Genomic DNA, 16,843 nt, shown 5'->3' with positions numbered 1-16,843 from the left:
CGTATATATAATCCAGTGGGCTTGCTTATCAGCTTTGGGGAGGAGAGAAGAGGTGAAGGAGAGAAAATGAATCATGTAACTTTGGAAAAATATATTTTTTAAAATTTTTAAATAAAATAAAGTAAAATAATAAAATATATATATATACCCCCCCCCCAAAAAAAGAAGAAGAATGAGGACTGAGAAAAGGCTGTTGGTTTTGGTGATTCAGAGATCATTGTAACTTTGGAAATAGTAGTTTTGGTTAAATGCTGAGGTCAGAAGCTTAACTATTAATAGGGTGATGAAGAAATTGATAAAAGAAGTGAAGAAAGAAAGGTGCCTTCTCCTAGAGTTCAAAGAGAGGGAACAGACATATGGATGGTTCCTTATGGAATTGAATGGAAGAAGTGAGGTTTTTTGAGAATTTTGAAGACATGGGTGGGTCTTAGGCAGTAAGAAGACAGCCCCCAACAGTGAGAGATTGAAGAAGTGAGAGCTTAGGAGTCATAAAAGGGGGCAGTTCGGGGGCAGCTGGGTAGCTCAGTGGATGGAGAACCAGTCCTAGAGATGGGAGGTCCTAGGTTCAAATCTGGCCTCAGACACTTCCCAGCTGGGTGACCCTGGGCAAGTCACTTGACCCCCATTGCCTAGCCCTTACCACTCTTCTGCCTTGGAACCAATACACAGTATTGACTCCAAGACAGAAGGTAAGGGTTTAAAAAAGGGGGGGGGGGCAGTTCTCTGGAGAAGACTGGAGGTAATGGGATCACTTATAAGAGGGTTGGCCTTGGCAAGGAAAAGGACTCTTCATGAGAGCCTGCAGCAAAGGAGGAGATGATGTCAGTGGCGCATATCTCCTGATATGAGGAGCTTCCTTTTGTGTTTTAGGTTATAATCAGATTATAAACAGTTAGATTGTAAACTCTTTGAGAGTAGGGACTGCCTTTATTATTTTTACTATTTGTACCTTCTTCCTATAGCACAGTACCTGGCACATAGTAGGCCCTTAATAAATGTTTATCATATAATAGCAGATCTCTGCAAATGACCTCATTTTTTAAAAATTTAGACTATTTTTCCATGGTTACATGATTCATGACCACCCTCCCCCTCTCTTTCCTCCCCCCTCCCAAAGCCAAGAAGCAGTTCCTCTGGGTTACCCATGTATCATGTTCAAAGCCTATTTCCATGTTATTTATATTCGCAGTGGCACGATCCTTTAACATCAAAATCCCAATCCTATCCCTATCACATTACATGATTGATCACATATTTTTCTAATGTATTTCCGTTTCCATTGTTCTTCCTCCGAATGTGAATAGCTCTTTCTCACAAGTCCCTCAGGATTGTCCTGGGTCATTGCATTGCTGCTAGTAGCCAAGTCAGTTACATTCATTTGTGCTACAGTGTATCTGCTTCTGCGTATAACGTTCTGGTTCTGCTTCTTTCACTCTGCATCAGTCCCTGGAGGTCATTCCAGTTCACATGGAATCCCTCCAGTTCATTTATTCCTTTGAGAACAATAGTATGTTCAGCCATTCCTCAATCGATGGATACCGCCCCCCATTTTCTTTCTTTCTTTTTTTTTTGCTGCCAAAAAGGGAATAGCTGATTCTTTGTACACGTATTTTTTTTTTCATTATCTCTTTGGGGTACACACAGAGCAGTGGTATGGCTGGATCAAAGGGCAGGCATTCTTTTCAAACCCTTTGTGCATAGTTCCAAATTGCCCTCCAGAATGGTTGGACCACCTCATGTTTTTAGTAAAATATATAGTAGGTTCTCATCTGAGAAGGTGGGGCATTGGAGCCGTTAGTTTTGAGGAGGGATGACAAAGTCTGGAAGAGCCATTTTGGAAAGAGGTCTATTAGTGAGTTCATTAGAGATGTGTAAAAGGATTATTTTGTCCAAGTGAGGGTGTCATTGAGATTATGTACCATAAGTTTGTAGTTTGGTGCTTTTTCTCTAGCTTCATTCAACATAGGTATATAGGGATAAAGGGAGTAGATAGTGATAGTTCTCCAAGGATGAGATGAATGATATAAGGAGGCAATGCAGCTGTGAAGAGAAAAGACATCAGAAGAAGAAATGTAGAGTTGAATTGGTTATCCAAGGAGTCAAGATGGTTAAAGGAGGAGAGGGTGGGTGTTAAAAGAGAAAGAGGCAGAGGGAGTAGCGGGGTTGAGGGATTAGAGGTCACAGTGAGCACAGACAGCAGAGCCTGGACTTTCTGCGGAGAAATGAAGAGACAGTAGACTGGCCAGATAAGGGAATTTCACCGTTCACAACAGGGGGAATGGTGCCTTTGTGGGTGACAGGAAAGTCAGGGGTCTGACCATTGTCCTGTGGCTGGGTGGCCATGGGGGGATGGCAGAGCAAATTCTATGAAGTGTCCCAGAGGATGAGCGCTGGGGAGGTGAGAAAGATTGTGAGCTAAGCACTGACTGTCTGGATGAATCTAGACACCAACTACCAGGATTTTGATTGGGTGGTATTCAGTGTGGAATGAGTAAATCTCCATGAAGGGGAAGGTACTGAATGAAGATGGTGGAAGCAGTGGGAAACGAAGTATTTCAGTTCTCCTACGTCCCCAGTGATGGCAGGCCAGGGAGGTCCATGCACCAAGAAGGGGTCCTGCTCTCAGTGAGAGCCAGAACATGGAAGGAGGGGGAAAGGAATAGATTTAAGATGAAAGTAAATTTACTACCTATAAAGAACATGATAGAAGGGAAGTGAATAACTCTAGAGTGAGATATTGGGGGGGTGCGGTCTGAAGGGATTGAGAATTAGGAATTGGATAGTGGAAAATGGTTTTTGAGTAATGAGTTCTGGGGTTTAGAACACTGGGATCAGAAGACCCTAATGGGGGAGGTAACCTTGAGGGAAGAAGTTCACTAGGTTTTCTTTATACTTATTGGATTTGGCCTCAGGACATTTCCTCCCAGCCCCTTAGGTAGTTTCGGCTAGAGTTATTAAAGTTGGACGTTAGTTTTTAACCATAAAGTAAACCCTTTCCCTCAAGCCTGGAGATGGGGCCGGACACTTTCTCCTCTTCCCTGGAAGGAGGCGTCTGGTGCTTAATGGAATAGTGGTTTTCCTCTTCCCACTACAGGCAGGTGGCCTCAAGAGTCCTTGGGAAGACGGAGAACAGCCAGGAGGAGACTGTTGAGAAATGGCTCTAGGTATCAAGGAATAGAGGGCCATTAGAGGCACATTTAGGCTGTATGTAAGAGGAAACGTCGCGTTTAGAGCTAGCCAAAATTGGAATGGCTTAGGCACAGGGTGTCGGAGGCTTGCGTGAGGGTGATAGGAGCATCAGAGGAAAGGGGTAGCAGAGTATATTTGAGTGATGTTGTGAAACTAAAATCAATAGGCAACTGTTTGTGAGCTGAAGGATGCCACCTAGAATGTAAGCCTGGGAGACTGGGAGGAGGGTGATATATAATTCTTTATTTAAGGATTATACATGGTACTAAATTCATCACAGAATATGTTCAGAGAAGATGTTTTATTAAAGTGTCCTTGTTTTAATGGCAGTGAGGAAGATATCAGTGGGAACTAGGTGATATCCAAGATTCATTCAAGCTTTAATACTTTATCATTCTAAGAACCCTCAAATGACTTTATACTATTTCATATAAAAATTATATATTTAATTAACACTAAAAAATATTGGAATGGCTTGAAGAGGTTGTGGATTTGGAGGCTCAGAATAGAGGCTGACTGCCTACTTACTCACTTCTGAGATGCCCTGCGTGACCATTCTCATTCTATTAAATAAGTGAATTAGACTCGATGCCCTCCAAGACCTCTCTAGCTCCAAAGACCATTTTCGTAGGCCCCTCAGTTTCTTGAAATCTTCCTCACTTATGTCTGAGGAGCTCCTCCAAACAATGAAAAAGCCTCACCTTTCTTTTAAAAGTCCAGATCTCAGTGTCATGCGCTTTTACGTAGACATCCATTAGTCTTATTTCACTATTCTGCTAACCCCCATCTTTTTTAGGGACATGGCTAAAAAATTAACTAGTTAATGAGAGCTTTCCATCTGACTATTCTACATTATTTCTGTGTCTCTGGACTGGATGACCAAGCCAAGGCCTTGGACATCTGACCACAGAGTCAGACCTTAGCTAGAGTAAAGAGGGACTTGTGCATGGGCCGGCGTCTCAGATGTATCTCTTCTCCTTCTTTCTGCCTTCATGTTCTTCCTCCTCCGTTGTGGCCATTCTTTCTCTGACCAAGCAAGCTCTGAATGGGCTCTCTGGGGCCCCATCAGTTCTGCTCCTTAATTAGCTGGAGGGAGACACTGTGAAGTGATGCAAGAAGCCTGGGCTCTCCCTGGAGCCGTGTTCGTTGTCTAGTGCACTGAGCCCTCCCCTGCCACTCCTGGGAGCCCGATACCAGGAAACTATTCAGTTAAGGCAGCAACACTACCTCTTATTTTTCTCAATGCCGTGAAAATGCATGTGACCTGACATGATCTTAGCGTGTAAACAAGTGCTCAGCGGATTGTTCCACTCTAGGGCTATGACTTTTTTCTCTAGCCGTGAGAAAATGGGAGGCACAGGTGAGTCTCTCCCTTTCTACCCACCACCTGGAAACTCAAGGGCAATGGAAAGTATCCTAGACTTGGGCTTAGCAGACCCATTTTCAGATCCTCCTTTGGAGTCTTTACAGCTCTAGACTTTGGACCCATCACTCGCCCTCTGCTCAGGATCCTCCTCTGCAGCGTGGGGCTCTATGCCATCTGTCAGGAGGAAAGTGCTCTGTTTAAGCTCAGCCCATGTATGTACATCTTCTTGCTCATCCCCATGATATAATCTGAAACAAGCAGGGAGTCCGGATGGCTTGGGAGTGCAACAAGCATTTATTAAGCACTGACTGTGTGCCTGTCAGCCCTGGTGCTTGTGAAGAACCACGGAGAGAAGACAGAAGAGGTGGATGCGAGGGAGCTCTCTTAGAAGAGCAGCTGGAAACCTGTGGACTAACTCAGCTGTAAGGCACCAGAGGAGATGAGCTGCCGTCTATCAGCAACCCTGTGGAAGAATGCTCGAATCACTCAGGAGAGAAATGCAAATCAGAGCCTCTCTGAGCTTTTGCTTCCTCCCCAGAAAAGCGGCAAAGAACGCAACATCAGGAGTAGCCTGTGTCCCGGGGGCTCTGGAAGGACCTGTATGGCAGTGCACTATGTGTACCCCATATGTGCCCCAATACGTCTGGAAAGCCTCTGGAATCCTGGTCATAGCAGTGAGCGACGCTCTCCTCTCCTCTGATCCAGAGATCCCTCTGATGGGCTTATGTGTCATGTGTTTGCCAGGACTTTGGGTGTAGCGAAGGCCTAGAAAAGGGGCCAGTCCATTGTTAGGGGAAGGGCAAAACAAGGTGCTTCAAGAAGTGACCGCTTCTGAGGGGCCCGCAAAGTCACATGAAGTGATCCGTGTGATGCCAGTGGAATTGGAAAGCAACAGCCATCATTAATAGTAATGATGGCGATCCGGGAAGAACAATAGCAATGAAACTATCAAAGCCCATCCTGGGAGAATGCCATGAGCAAGCTTGGCTCCGAAGGAGAGATCGGAGAACGTGCCTCCCTCCCATCTTTGCAGATATGGCGGTGAGAATGGCCAGGGGGCGGTGGGTGCGCTGCATCCCACGTCGTCCCTTTTCTATTCCTTGGTTAGTTTCATTGAGCTGGGGCTCTTCTTCTTCTTCTCCTGTACTATGTGGCTCCCTGGAAGGGAATCCCAGGGGACAGGAAATGAAATGGGAGAGAAACGCGTGTTGGTAAAATCTCCTGATCTGGATTGTCGAGTGTCTCCCTTCCCTACCAGTAACGGTCCGTGTGCACCTCAGCACCCAGCTGGCTGGACCACCGTGCTCTCTGATGATAGTGGGGGCTGTTTCCGCTGCAGAAACTGGCTGCCATCTTTGAAGTCTTCAGGAGAATGTTTTCTGTAAACGGAGTTCATGAGACATGACTAACGTTGCAGAAAGAAAGTGTTGCAGCCGCCGCTCGGGGAGGAGAAGAGGAGCAAATGTCAGAGCGGCCGTTTGCCTTCCTACGCTGCACCCCGTGTTTACAGCCATCAGGCGATGAAGAGGAGAAGGAGAGTCGAATGTCAAGTCCCTTCTGCCATTACTTGCCAGGTGTGCGCCACTCCTTCCAGCGTGGATGCCTCCAGGGTGCGGGAGGAATGCCGAGTGCTCGATGGCTGTGCCAAGCTGTCCCACGACCTCCCTTTGGAGAGACTTGGAGTGAAGACCTCGCAACGAAGCAGACGTCTCGCCCGGGCTCACGTGGCCAGTCGTGGTCTTCTCCCCAGAGAAGGGGGCTTGATGGGGGGCCCTCGAGCGAACCCTCCGTGCACACTTGACCCACTGGCTGGCGATGGCGGCGGTGACGACGCAGGATGACGCGCGGCCAGCCCGCGGCGGAATCGCACACTGCTTTATAGAACTGGAGGAGTTGGTGGTGGCCGCTCAGGGCAGGGTCACCCCCCACAGATGGGAGCTCAGCTATCCCTCAGGAGCCTGGGTTCAGTGGCCGGCGCCAGTTGTGCAGACAGAACCTGCCAAATACCAAGCAGCGGCGGTCACACTGGAGTCGTCCGTTCTTGATGGAGGTGCACTAGAAGACCCCCGAATGGTACCTTAGCTTGGACTTGCTCTGGCCGCACGCCACCCCCTTTCTGTGCTGGGAGTCCTGAAGAGCCCCGGGGCTCCCCTCGCCGGGCCGGGGCAGCTTCCTGAAGACGAGTCTCGGGGCTCAGCGTAGCGTGTGCCCCATTTTCAGTGCTTTCCCCTCCCTTCAGCGACATCACTAATCCACTCCTTTGCGTGAAGCGTCCGCTCTGAAAAGGCACTCGTCTTGAGGCCACGTAGAGAGACCTCAAAGTAGCCGTGACAGGGTAACCGTCAACTGACCCGTTATTCTGACGGTCAGTTAAAGCCGACGGCTGCCCCCCCCCGGAGAGAGCCTTGATCTCCGCCATTCTCAGTAGCGGCGGCCATCCCCGCACGCTTTCCCTTCAGGCGCCATGGCTGCCCTGGCCGAGGAGACCCAAGTCCTGGGGGAGCCGAGGGGAGTCGGTAGCGTTCCCATCACTGTCGGCAGCGGCGCCTCTGCTGGGCCTGCTTTCAGGGAGCCTACAGAGACCGCACTTCTCTCTTGCTGCCTTTATTCGGATGCTCGACAAAGGTATTTGATCCACCTCTGTCCGTGGAACACGCAGCACAAAAGAGCCCTAACAAGATAATAACAACTTGTCCGGGATCATTCCTCTCCGAACATCACCGAGAAGACGAGCAGAATGGGATGATAATAATAATGTACAAAAATACTATGCAGTGGGGAATTGCAGTCTTTCTGATGAAGGTGACAACCGTCACTCACCATCGGAGGACACGCACCTGGGATTCTTTCTGCAGGAGCACGGATGGGCTGTACCAAACCATCCCCACGCCCTTGCCTGGGATCTCTAGAGACCAAGAGCACCTATTTTTAGAGGGCTGAGGAGGGTGAGAGGCGTGAAGGGGAGCGAAGCTACCTGGCACATCGGAAGGTTCAGCTGGGATCTCAGCCTTACTGGCACTGCCCCGACTGACTTCGAGCCGCGGAGGAAGGCAATGGTGGGATGAAAGGCACACTTGTGCCCTTTCTGTTGCCCCTAAGGCATTTATGTGTCACAAATTGCCCTGTACACTGGAGACACTGCATATGCATTGGTCTCAGGGAGCTCTTTAGCAGGAGAAATATGAATTTCCAACTCTGTGTCGTCAAAAAGCTACTCCTCCTTCCTCACCTCCCCCCTTTTGATCTGAATTCCTTATGTGTCTCCTTTCTAAGCCTTGAGCAGTTTAGCAGACTCGAGTTCCTATTTTTCACGCCTTTCATTGGAAATCTAATTTGGAAAAGAGGTCAGACTTCACTCTCCTCCCCAGCCCTGGGTGGCCTTGGTGGGTCTGCCTTGCAAAAACGTTTCTTTGTTGGCCTGAATGCAAGGCTCCCAAACTTCTAGCCTGGCCAAGGGCCCTTCGCGGCCAGCCATACTTGGATTCCCTCTATCGGCTGCTGGTTGTCGGATCTGGGGAGCGACTGTAGGTGACTTTCTGTCTTGCTGCTAGCCTCGGAGTGAGAAGAGTGAGGCCGGGAGAACTGATAGCTGAGGTCAGAGCAGGGTTTTACTTGTTTGAAGAAAATCAAATCTGCTTCAAGGGATTAAAGTTGGAGAAGAGCTTTGCTCTGAAAAGAGCAATCTCATTTCCTGATTTGTAATCCCCAAAAGCCTCAGTAAATTTGCTTTTGGAAATAAAGCAGGGCTTCTGGTGGGATTGCACAGAACACATACAAATGAGGGTTGCTGATTCTGCTCACCAGTCCTCTTCAGGGTCTCCCCATGTCCAGTGACATTTCAACTGGAGACTGTGTAGTCCCTGGTCCTTAGACTTGACACGACTGGCAGTCTGATACAAGTTCGGCATTATTTTCCAGGCAGGTTGGACACTGACACCATTTGTTGGGTAATTGGTGTTTGAAAGAACTTGTCCCTTGGTTCCCCTTGCCTTCGCTACGTAAGACCCCACGAGCCATCTTGATTTATTTCATGCTGTTCCTAACCATGGCCTGTGCATGCCTCCCACTCTTTATCCTTAGCTCCCTTTCGTGATTCTTGAGCTCTGAAGGTGGCATCTCAACTACCAGGGACAGCCCTCGTCTGTCTATATGCAGCCCAGTCCTCCTCGGTTACAACCAGCAGAGCTGAAATGCTTCCTATCTGCACTGAGGGAACTCTCTTTCCCTTTAGTCATGTGAGATGGCCATGAGACCAGTCATGGCAGCATCTAGCTGACATTTGTAAGGCTAGTCTCCGCCTTCAAGCTCTGAGAGAGATGGTTTATGAGATGATGCCTTGGAAAAGGATGGATGGGCTTCCTTCACGTCATGTCTGAGCTCTTGGCCTGAGCCTGCCTTCTTTGTCCCTGCTTAGGAAATCATGGATGTTGTACTAGGGGAGGAGTGCTGATGGGAAACAGCATGGCGTCCATGATGGGAAGCAGCGTGGCATCCACGATAGGGTGCTAGACCTAGAGTCAGGAAGCCCTGGATGTGAACATTTCCTGATGACCAGAGGCGGGACCTCACTGTTCTCATCTATAACATGGGTATGGTCCTTCGGGCCCATGATTATGGCCAAACTCCAGTACTGTATGCAGGACACTTCTCCTTGTCATTGCTGAACCGTGAATGAATCTCCACCAGAAGATGAGCTTGTGTTTGAGAAGATGAGATGAGTGACTCAACAGGACACATTTCCTAATCATTAGATTTGGCTGAAATTGGCAGAAGATGGTGGCCTGAGAGCGCCATATTTGCAGAATTTGTTAGGAATTCTTGTATCAAGCAGAAGCTAGAACAGATGCTTTCTCAGCTCTTTTCTAACAGTGAGATTTTGGGATTCTATGAATTCAATTCATCTCTGATAATCAGCCAGTCCTTGATAAATATGGGCCAGATACTGGGTGAAGCATTGAGAGTTCAGAGACAAAAGCAAGAATCCATACCCTCAAGGAGTTCACAGTTCTCACTGAGAGAGACAAGATGGCTAGGAATCAAATTACGAAACATTTTTTTCAAGTGCTTACTGTATCTGTTAGATGTTTAAGTCATGTCCAGCTCTTCCTGCCTCTCTTCAGAGTTTTCTTGGCAAAGATGCTGGAGTGGTTTGCCATTTCCTTTTCCAGCTCATTTTACAGATGAGGAGACTGAGGCACATAAGGTTAAGTGACTTGCCCTGGGTCACACAGGTAGGATGTGTCTAAGACCTGGTTTAATTAAACTCAAGTCTTCTTGACTCTAGGCATGACTGCATTGCCTAGCTGGGTTGTGCAGGGTTTTCAAGAAGACCATCACCTCTGGGGTGAGGGCTTGCCAAATCTTATTCAGGTCTCTTCATCCTTCTTTGGTGTCTACTGGCCACCCAGCTATCCCTTGTGGTTCCAAGAAGTGTTGCTTGTGCCGTGGCCACACTCCAGTAACTATCCTAGTAGATGGGCTACGCCAAGTTGAGGGTAACTGCCCATCAGGGAGTTAAGAAGATGCCTTCCCCAGACAGGTGAGGACTTCCCTTGGTGGAATGGGAGAAGAACCACTGATAATCCATCAGCCATGAAGGCGGCTGAAGCAGGCACTGACCTTTGTCTTATTACTGGACTATGATGCATCTTGTAGAGAGAGTGAGGCTGACCACTGCAACTCTGCCTCACTTAAATCCAGTTCATGCTCGAGTCAGATGACATCACTCATGATGTCATGTTGGTCCCCTTTGGAGTGCAGAGGACACCAACCGATATGTATGCCAGTAATCATTTATTAAGTGCCAGTTATATGCTGGCCACTGTGCTAAGGGCTGGCGATACAAAGAGAGGAAAAAGACAACCCCTGCCCTCAAGGAGCTCCCAGACTAATTGAGGAGATGGTGTGCGAATAACTGCATTTCGGACAATCCCTATACAGGAAATTTTGAAATAATCAACAGAGGAAAAATCTAGACCTAAGGAAGCTCAGCGAAGACAGAATTTTAGCCTGGACTTGAATGAAGTTTGGGGATGGTGGTAAGGTACTGTCCAGGATATAAAAGTAACATCAACCAGGCTGCTCATCTCAGAAGAATTGGCAGTAAAGGAAACTGGATCTGGAGAGGGGAGGAAATGGAGAATCAGGAGTGTGGCTGACGAGGAATGAAGTCATAGCTAGCTGGGGCATCCTGTTGGGTAGACTGATCCATGGGAACAAGATTATACAATCAAGACTATGGGTAATCTGGCTATAAAGTGCTGAGCCTGTGTGTGTGTGTGTGTGTGTGTGTGTGTGTGTGTGTGTGTGTGTGTGTGTGTGTGTGTGTGAGAGAGAGAGAGAGAGAGAGAGAGACAGAGACAGAGACAGAGACAGAGAGAGAAGTAGAGAGAGGGAGACAGAGAGAGAGAGGGAGGGAGAGGGGGAGATGAGAGAGAAGATAAAGGGAGAAAGAGAGAGAAAGAGGAAGAGAAAGAGAGAGACAGAGAGAGACAGAGAGAGACAGAGAGGGGGACAGAGAGACAGAGAGAAGGAGGGAGAGGGGGAGATGAGAGAGAAGATAAGAAGGGGGGAAGAGAGAGAGAAAGAGAGAGAGGGGGAGAGAGAGAGGGGGGAGATGAGAGGGAAGATAAGAAGGGGGGAAGAGAAAGAGACAGACAGAGAGAGACAGAGATAGAGAGAGGGAGAGAGAGAGTGAATTATGAACTCTGGCTCAATCACAAGGCAGGTGTGACCAGGCATCATTGCATATGAAAAAGACTTGATAGTTTTAGTTAAACTCTAAGCTCAGAGTGAGTTATCTATGTGGCATAGCAGCCAGGAAAGCTAGTAGGATCTGAGATTGCATCCAAGGAGGACCGCCTCTAGGTGGAGATTTAGAGTTTCACATTCTTTCCCCTGGTCAGACCATATTTACCGTATCTGGGCGCCCCGTTTTAGGAATAATGACAGGATGGAATGTACCCAGAGGAAAGAGACCAGAAGCCAAGTGTCTCTCCCTTGAAGTAATTGGCAGTGCTTAGTCTGAAAAATGCTAAAAGCTGTCATGTTAAAGAGGGATTTGACTCATTCTGCCAAGGCCCTGAATAGTATAACTAGGAGTAATGGGTAGAAGTTGTAGAGAAACAGATTGCTGCTTAATGTTAGGAGAGAAATTCTTAGCAATTATAAGTATCCCAAAGTAGAATGGGGTACCTCAGAAATTAGTAAGCCATCATTAAAGTTCTTTTATTTTTTTAACTCATCTGATCTGTCTTGGAATTAGTCCAAGGCAGAAGTGTTGAGGGCTAGGCGATTGGGCTTAAGTGACTTGCCCAGGATCACCTAGCTAGGAAGTTTATGAGGCCAGATTTGAATCCAGATCCTCCTGTCTCTAGGCCTGGCTCTCTATGCAGTGACAGCCACCTAACTATACTGATCATTAGAGTTCTTAACAAGACTAGATGGCCAATTCTTGAGTGTAAAGAGTGCTGTAGAGATGAGTCTAACTCAGGTATGTTAGGCTGGATCATTATTGAGATCTCCCCAACTCTGAAGTTTGGGGATTATACCTTAAAGTCACATCTCACATGATTGCTGTTCAGGGGTACTTTGAATAACAAAGGAGAACTGGAAGACTCCTGAGAGCCTAGAGATAGTGTCAGAGATGAGAGATCTTGAGCTAGAAGGAACCTTTAAAGTCATCTAGCCCAACTTCCTCATTATATTGATGAGGAAATAAGACCAGAGAGGTTAAGGAATTCAACCCATGTCACACAGAGAGTCACTGCTGAGTTTATGGAATTCATCCTCACTAAAGGTGTCTTCATCAAGCTTTGAGGGAATTCTGCAGGCATTCACACAGACACATTTAAGTCTCAGGATTGCTTTCCAAGAACTGTACTAGCCCATTGCAGAGGGGCTCGTCCACACCAATAAGTTGGCCACTAGATGATAAATTCTAACAGCAGTCTGCAAAACAAAGACAAGTGCAAAATGTCCCTCCGTCCTTCTGCTTTTACAGTTATTGGGACACGATAGCAGAAAAGGGAGGTCGAGTACTCTGAGAATCACAGGGCTTTAGACAATCTAGAAAACCAAGCCAATTGTCAGTCCTTACAATCAGTCCCAATCCGATGATAGGCTTTTGGAGGAATTAAAACCTAGCAACATTGGCAGTCTCACTGCAGGGTAAATGAGAAGCAAGAGCATCAAAGGCAGGCATGACCAGAAAGGGACATGGGCCAATCCTGCCGCAAGAGAAAAGACTAATGTGTGGAGAGACTTTGTGCTACTGGGGACCCAAGGAATGTCTAGAGGCCAGGAGGAAAGCGCTGGACACCCTGGACAGATCCGTAGGGAGGATTTGTGGGAGGCATGGATCAATGTGACGAGAGGAGGGGAAGGGTCCCCTTTGGAGAGAGTGATGGGCCACGAGCCCACTGAATGATACCTTGCTGCTCTCTCGCTATGGAGGGCTCTTCCAATGGCCTTGGGCCATTTTCAAGCTTGAACCATGTGAGGCTATCATAGAACTGATCTGTAAGTGGCCTTAAAGAGGCTGCCTTCCTGAGAGTCACCTTATCTGTGATAGGTATTTGCTTTTGGCACAGGACCTGGAATAAGAATGTCACATAGAATTGTGTAACTTGACACACACACACACACTTTTAACTGTCACTTATCTTGTTCATTTAATTTTAAAGAAAATACATGAAAGTTAATCCCTACAGACTGATTCTAAAACTTAGGTGTACACCAAAGATTTAATTGAGTATAAAACTTTCTCCTATCATGTCTTACATTAAAATATGGCAAAAAATTTTCAAGAGAAGTAATGAATCGATGCCCAATGCCTCTTCCATCTTTACTTCCCAGCATGCATTGAAGATAGAGTCGCCATCTTGCCTTTTGATTTTGCTTCTGTTTGTGCCAAGACCTTTCGATTTCATATGTAGCAGGACTCGGGGCAATAAAACTTGACATTCTTCTCTGAGACTTGTATATGTCCCCACAGCCCCGTGTGTAGTTATCTTCTTGTTAACGACTTAGAAGCCAGAGCCATAAACTGAGCATGTACCCAAGGCGCTCCTCTAAATGGCATCTTGGCTTTACACGGTCTCTTTGCATTGAAACGAATTTGGAGTGGAAGGAAGGGAGAGAAGAGAGACTGTCAGAGAGGGGCTCTGATAGAGAAAGTTGAGGTTGGGGTACAGAAAACTAGAAATTTGCAATGCTCTCCTTGCTTTCTGCATGAATGATATTCCAGAAGGCCTTTTCCCATCTACAGATGGTCCTGTGCCGGAAAACTGAGTGCAGAGTTGGGACAGTTGTTGCTCTTTGTGTGTGTGTGTGTATGTGTGTGCACGTGCACGCCTATGCTGGCAATAACATACCCGTGAGATAATACACATAATCAGTGAGGGCATAATTAATGATATGGTAGGGAATATTTTTTGATCAATGCTTGGGGAATGAGGTGACAGGCGTGAAATTAGAAAATTCCTTGAGGGACCTAAAATATAAATAGCTTTCGGAACTGAAAAGAGGTTCACAGCTGAAGATTTTATTGTGTGGAGTGGAAAAACTTCTTTTTTTTCCTCCCCCTCCCTTCTCCTTTGCAAGTTGTTTGTCCATTCACAAAACAAATACCCTGAAGCCCAGCGCGGCTCATGGGAATAACTCTCAGGTCGAATTAGTACAGTTTCCTTGCTGTCAGGACGCTGGAATTAATGGTGTTTTGATGACACGAATTTTGAAGGGCGAACAAAGAAGTTGAAGGGCGAGAGACATGCCTCCTTAGAAGCTCGGGCCTCCTCTCCCCCAGCCTCTCTTGTCTTCCCCGTCATCCGTCTGCCAATCTCCCTGTCCATGGTTAGTTAAAGGCGCTTTTCATCCTCTTTTCTTTCCCACAGAGTTTGCCAGATCCGGCCCGGTGCCTGGGTTCCAGGAGGACACGCTGCAGTTGGCCTTCATCGACTTGAGACAAGTAAGTCTTTGTGTTTTTGTTTTTTGTTTTTCTTTTAAGATGTGTGACTGAAGACCATCAGGTCTTAAGGAAAAGGGGAGGGGAAGGGGGGATTGGTGTGGGCGCTTCACACTGGAGACCTGAGCGTTTTCCCTGTGTTGGAGGCCACCCCTTTTCTTTAGCTATCTGGGTTCCTTTGCTAGGGGGGAGGGGGAGGCCGAGTGGGAGGAGAGACCAGAGGGGAGAGGGACTCAAGTGACCCCCAAGCGATGTGGCCCATTGTGCCGGAGCTCGCTTCTGCAGACACAGCAGAAAGATAGCACACCAGCCCTGCAAGCTGACACTAAGCAGGTGTTGCCCACAGTGCAGGCAGTGATGCAGAGACCGCCTGCCTCAGAACCTTTGTTTGCAGATAATGCTGGGAGGGCAAAGGGATTGGCATTCTGGGTCGTTCCCTCCTGTCCCCTCGCTGGTGTTGGGCAGTTCTCACCCATGGGTGACAAAGGGATGGTGTGCAGATGATTGGGAGACGCCCCCGCCGCCGTGCGTGTCACCAGGGCCCCCGGGACGGCGGTCCGACGGAGGCCAGAGAGTTGGCCATCGCCGAGGCTTGGCAGCCCAATCTAGGGGAAAGGGCGACGCTGGGGAACGGCGCGTTCTGGAGTGAAGTGGGCAGGTCGAGAGGCCTGGCTGGTTTTGGGGTGGGCGGCCGGGGCAGAGTCGGGGGGAGGAATCCCCCGGGCTCTGTCATCTCCTAGCTCTGAAGATGGATGGGGTTGGATGGAAGTGTGAATGAAGTAAGAGTCAATGACTGATGTTTCTCTCCTATTAAAACAATCATTTTTTTGTCCGTTCCAAAAAGGGGGCGGCTTTGTTCCTCCTGCCTGCCATGATGATGCAGTGCCCCTTGTTTTCAAGGCTGACATAGTTTGCATTCTGAAAACTTTGCGATGCCCAGAGTATTTCTTAAAGCTGTAGGACCCCTTGTATCGATGATCCCCTCACCACGGCGCCTCGATTCATGCCAGAACGGCTTTGAGCCATAATGGATGGCCTGAGCCACCTCCGCGTCCTCACGGATGGGTGGTGTCATCTGTCATCGGATGACACTTCTGGAAAGCGCAATTGGGCGGCCAACAGAAAATCGCGGCCGCTCTGTAGCCGCGCCAAAGGCTGAGAATCCAAGCCGCGTCCCAGAGACGTGGGTCAACTTGATATTTGTTTGGGGGGCCAACGAGGGGCTGCGGCTTCTCTCGCCCATGGGGCCTGTTCTCAGCCTGGCCCCATCTATTCCCACACTAGGGAGCTCCCCACCTGGAGCTTTCAGGTTGTTAGCCCACGAGGGTTGTCAGACTGGCAGGGGGCGTTTGTTCTTCGGCTTTTCTGCAGCCAAATCTCGGTGATTTCTCCTTTGTCTCATCACCTAACCCTCCACGGCAACTCGAGGTTGTTCAAGAGCACCCGAGGTCTGCTCTCAGGAGTGGCCCGTCACGAGAGGTGCTCCTGGGAGGAAAGTGGCCCCTCAGAATTGCTTTGGGTCCCCGTGGGGAGCAGGTTGTGTTTGCCTGAAACCCGACGGGCCGGCTGGCCTCCAGGAGGCTCTTCTCAGCAGCCACTCCTCTGCTGTCCTCATTCCTGCTCTTGCCATTTTCCCCATTTGTTGTGACTTTTTGTGGGGGTAGAAAACAACGTTGTAGAGTATTTTGGCTACGGAAGGCTGGCGTGCTGTCCTTTTGACTCTTTCCTTCGGAATCTATTCTTCTGTCACTGGGGAAATGCCTCCCCTGTCCTCACAGCTGGGAGGCTGGGTGGGTAAAAGGGAGGTGTGGGAGGTTGTCCACCAGGAGCTCCTGGATCTGAATGGGGAGGGGGAGGAGCTTGAATGAGCCAGCACTCCTCTCCTTCCCCCTCCCCTGGGAGAGGCAGTGGACAGTCAGTGCCCAGGTATATTGAGGTTCCCTGAGGAGAATGGAGAGTGGAGGACGGCCTCCCTCAGGGCCCCCTCAGATGGCTCGGCCGGGGTCTTAGAGGGCTCTCTGTTCCCCTTGGTTCAGAGCCCTCCTCAGATATGAACCAAGGAGCTTGACAAATCCGACTGCGGTTCATGTCTCAATGATGGACCTAAGGCTAGTTGGGAGATGGAAAGGGGGACTCGGTATCCCTAATTGGTATCCTAGTACGGTCTTTCGCCGAGAGCGCACTCAATCCACTTCTTCATAGATACTTCCAGCCTAAAGAATCTGTAAAGAGGGAGGCGCCAGGGGGCTGGCGGAAAGAGAGCCGGGCTCTCTCCTCCGCAGTCCCCTCTCGGGGCTGGAGGGATCTTCTCCTTGGTCGATGAG

The 16,843-nt window shown here is 48.5% G+C and overlaps 1 protein-coding gene across 1 annotated transcript in view; it reads left to right on the top strand.

The window, feature by feature from the left end:
• EXOC6B (exocyst complex component 6B) overlaps positions 1-16,843 on the top strand; it is a 468,443-nt gene that overhangs the window by 427,698 nt on the left and 23,902 nt on the right. Inside the window, exon 20 of the mRNA XM_056814064.1 lies at positions 14,449-14,522. Coding sequence (XP_056670042.1) covers positions 14,449-14,522 — 74 coding nt within the window. The remainder of the gene's footprint in view (positions 1-14,448; positions 14,523-16,843) is intronic.

This window comes from Monodelphis domestica, chromosome 1, assembly GCF_027887165.1.
Source record: "Monodelphis domestica isolate mMonDom1 chromosome 1, mMonDom1.pri, whole genome shotgun sequence".
NCBI lineage: Eukaryota > Metazoa > Chordata > Mammalia > Didelphimorphia > Didelphidae > Monodelphis > Monodelphis domestica.
Note: the sequence above shows the minus strand (reverse complement) of the source record. Positions and strands in the feature narration are given on the sequence as shown.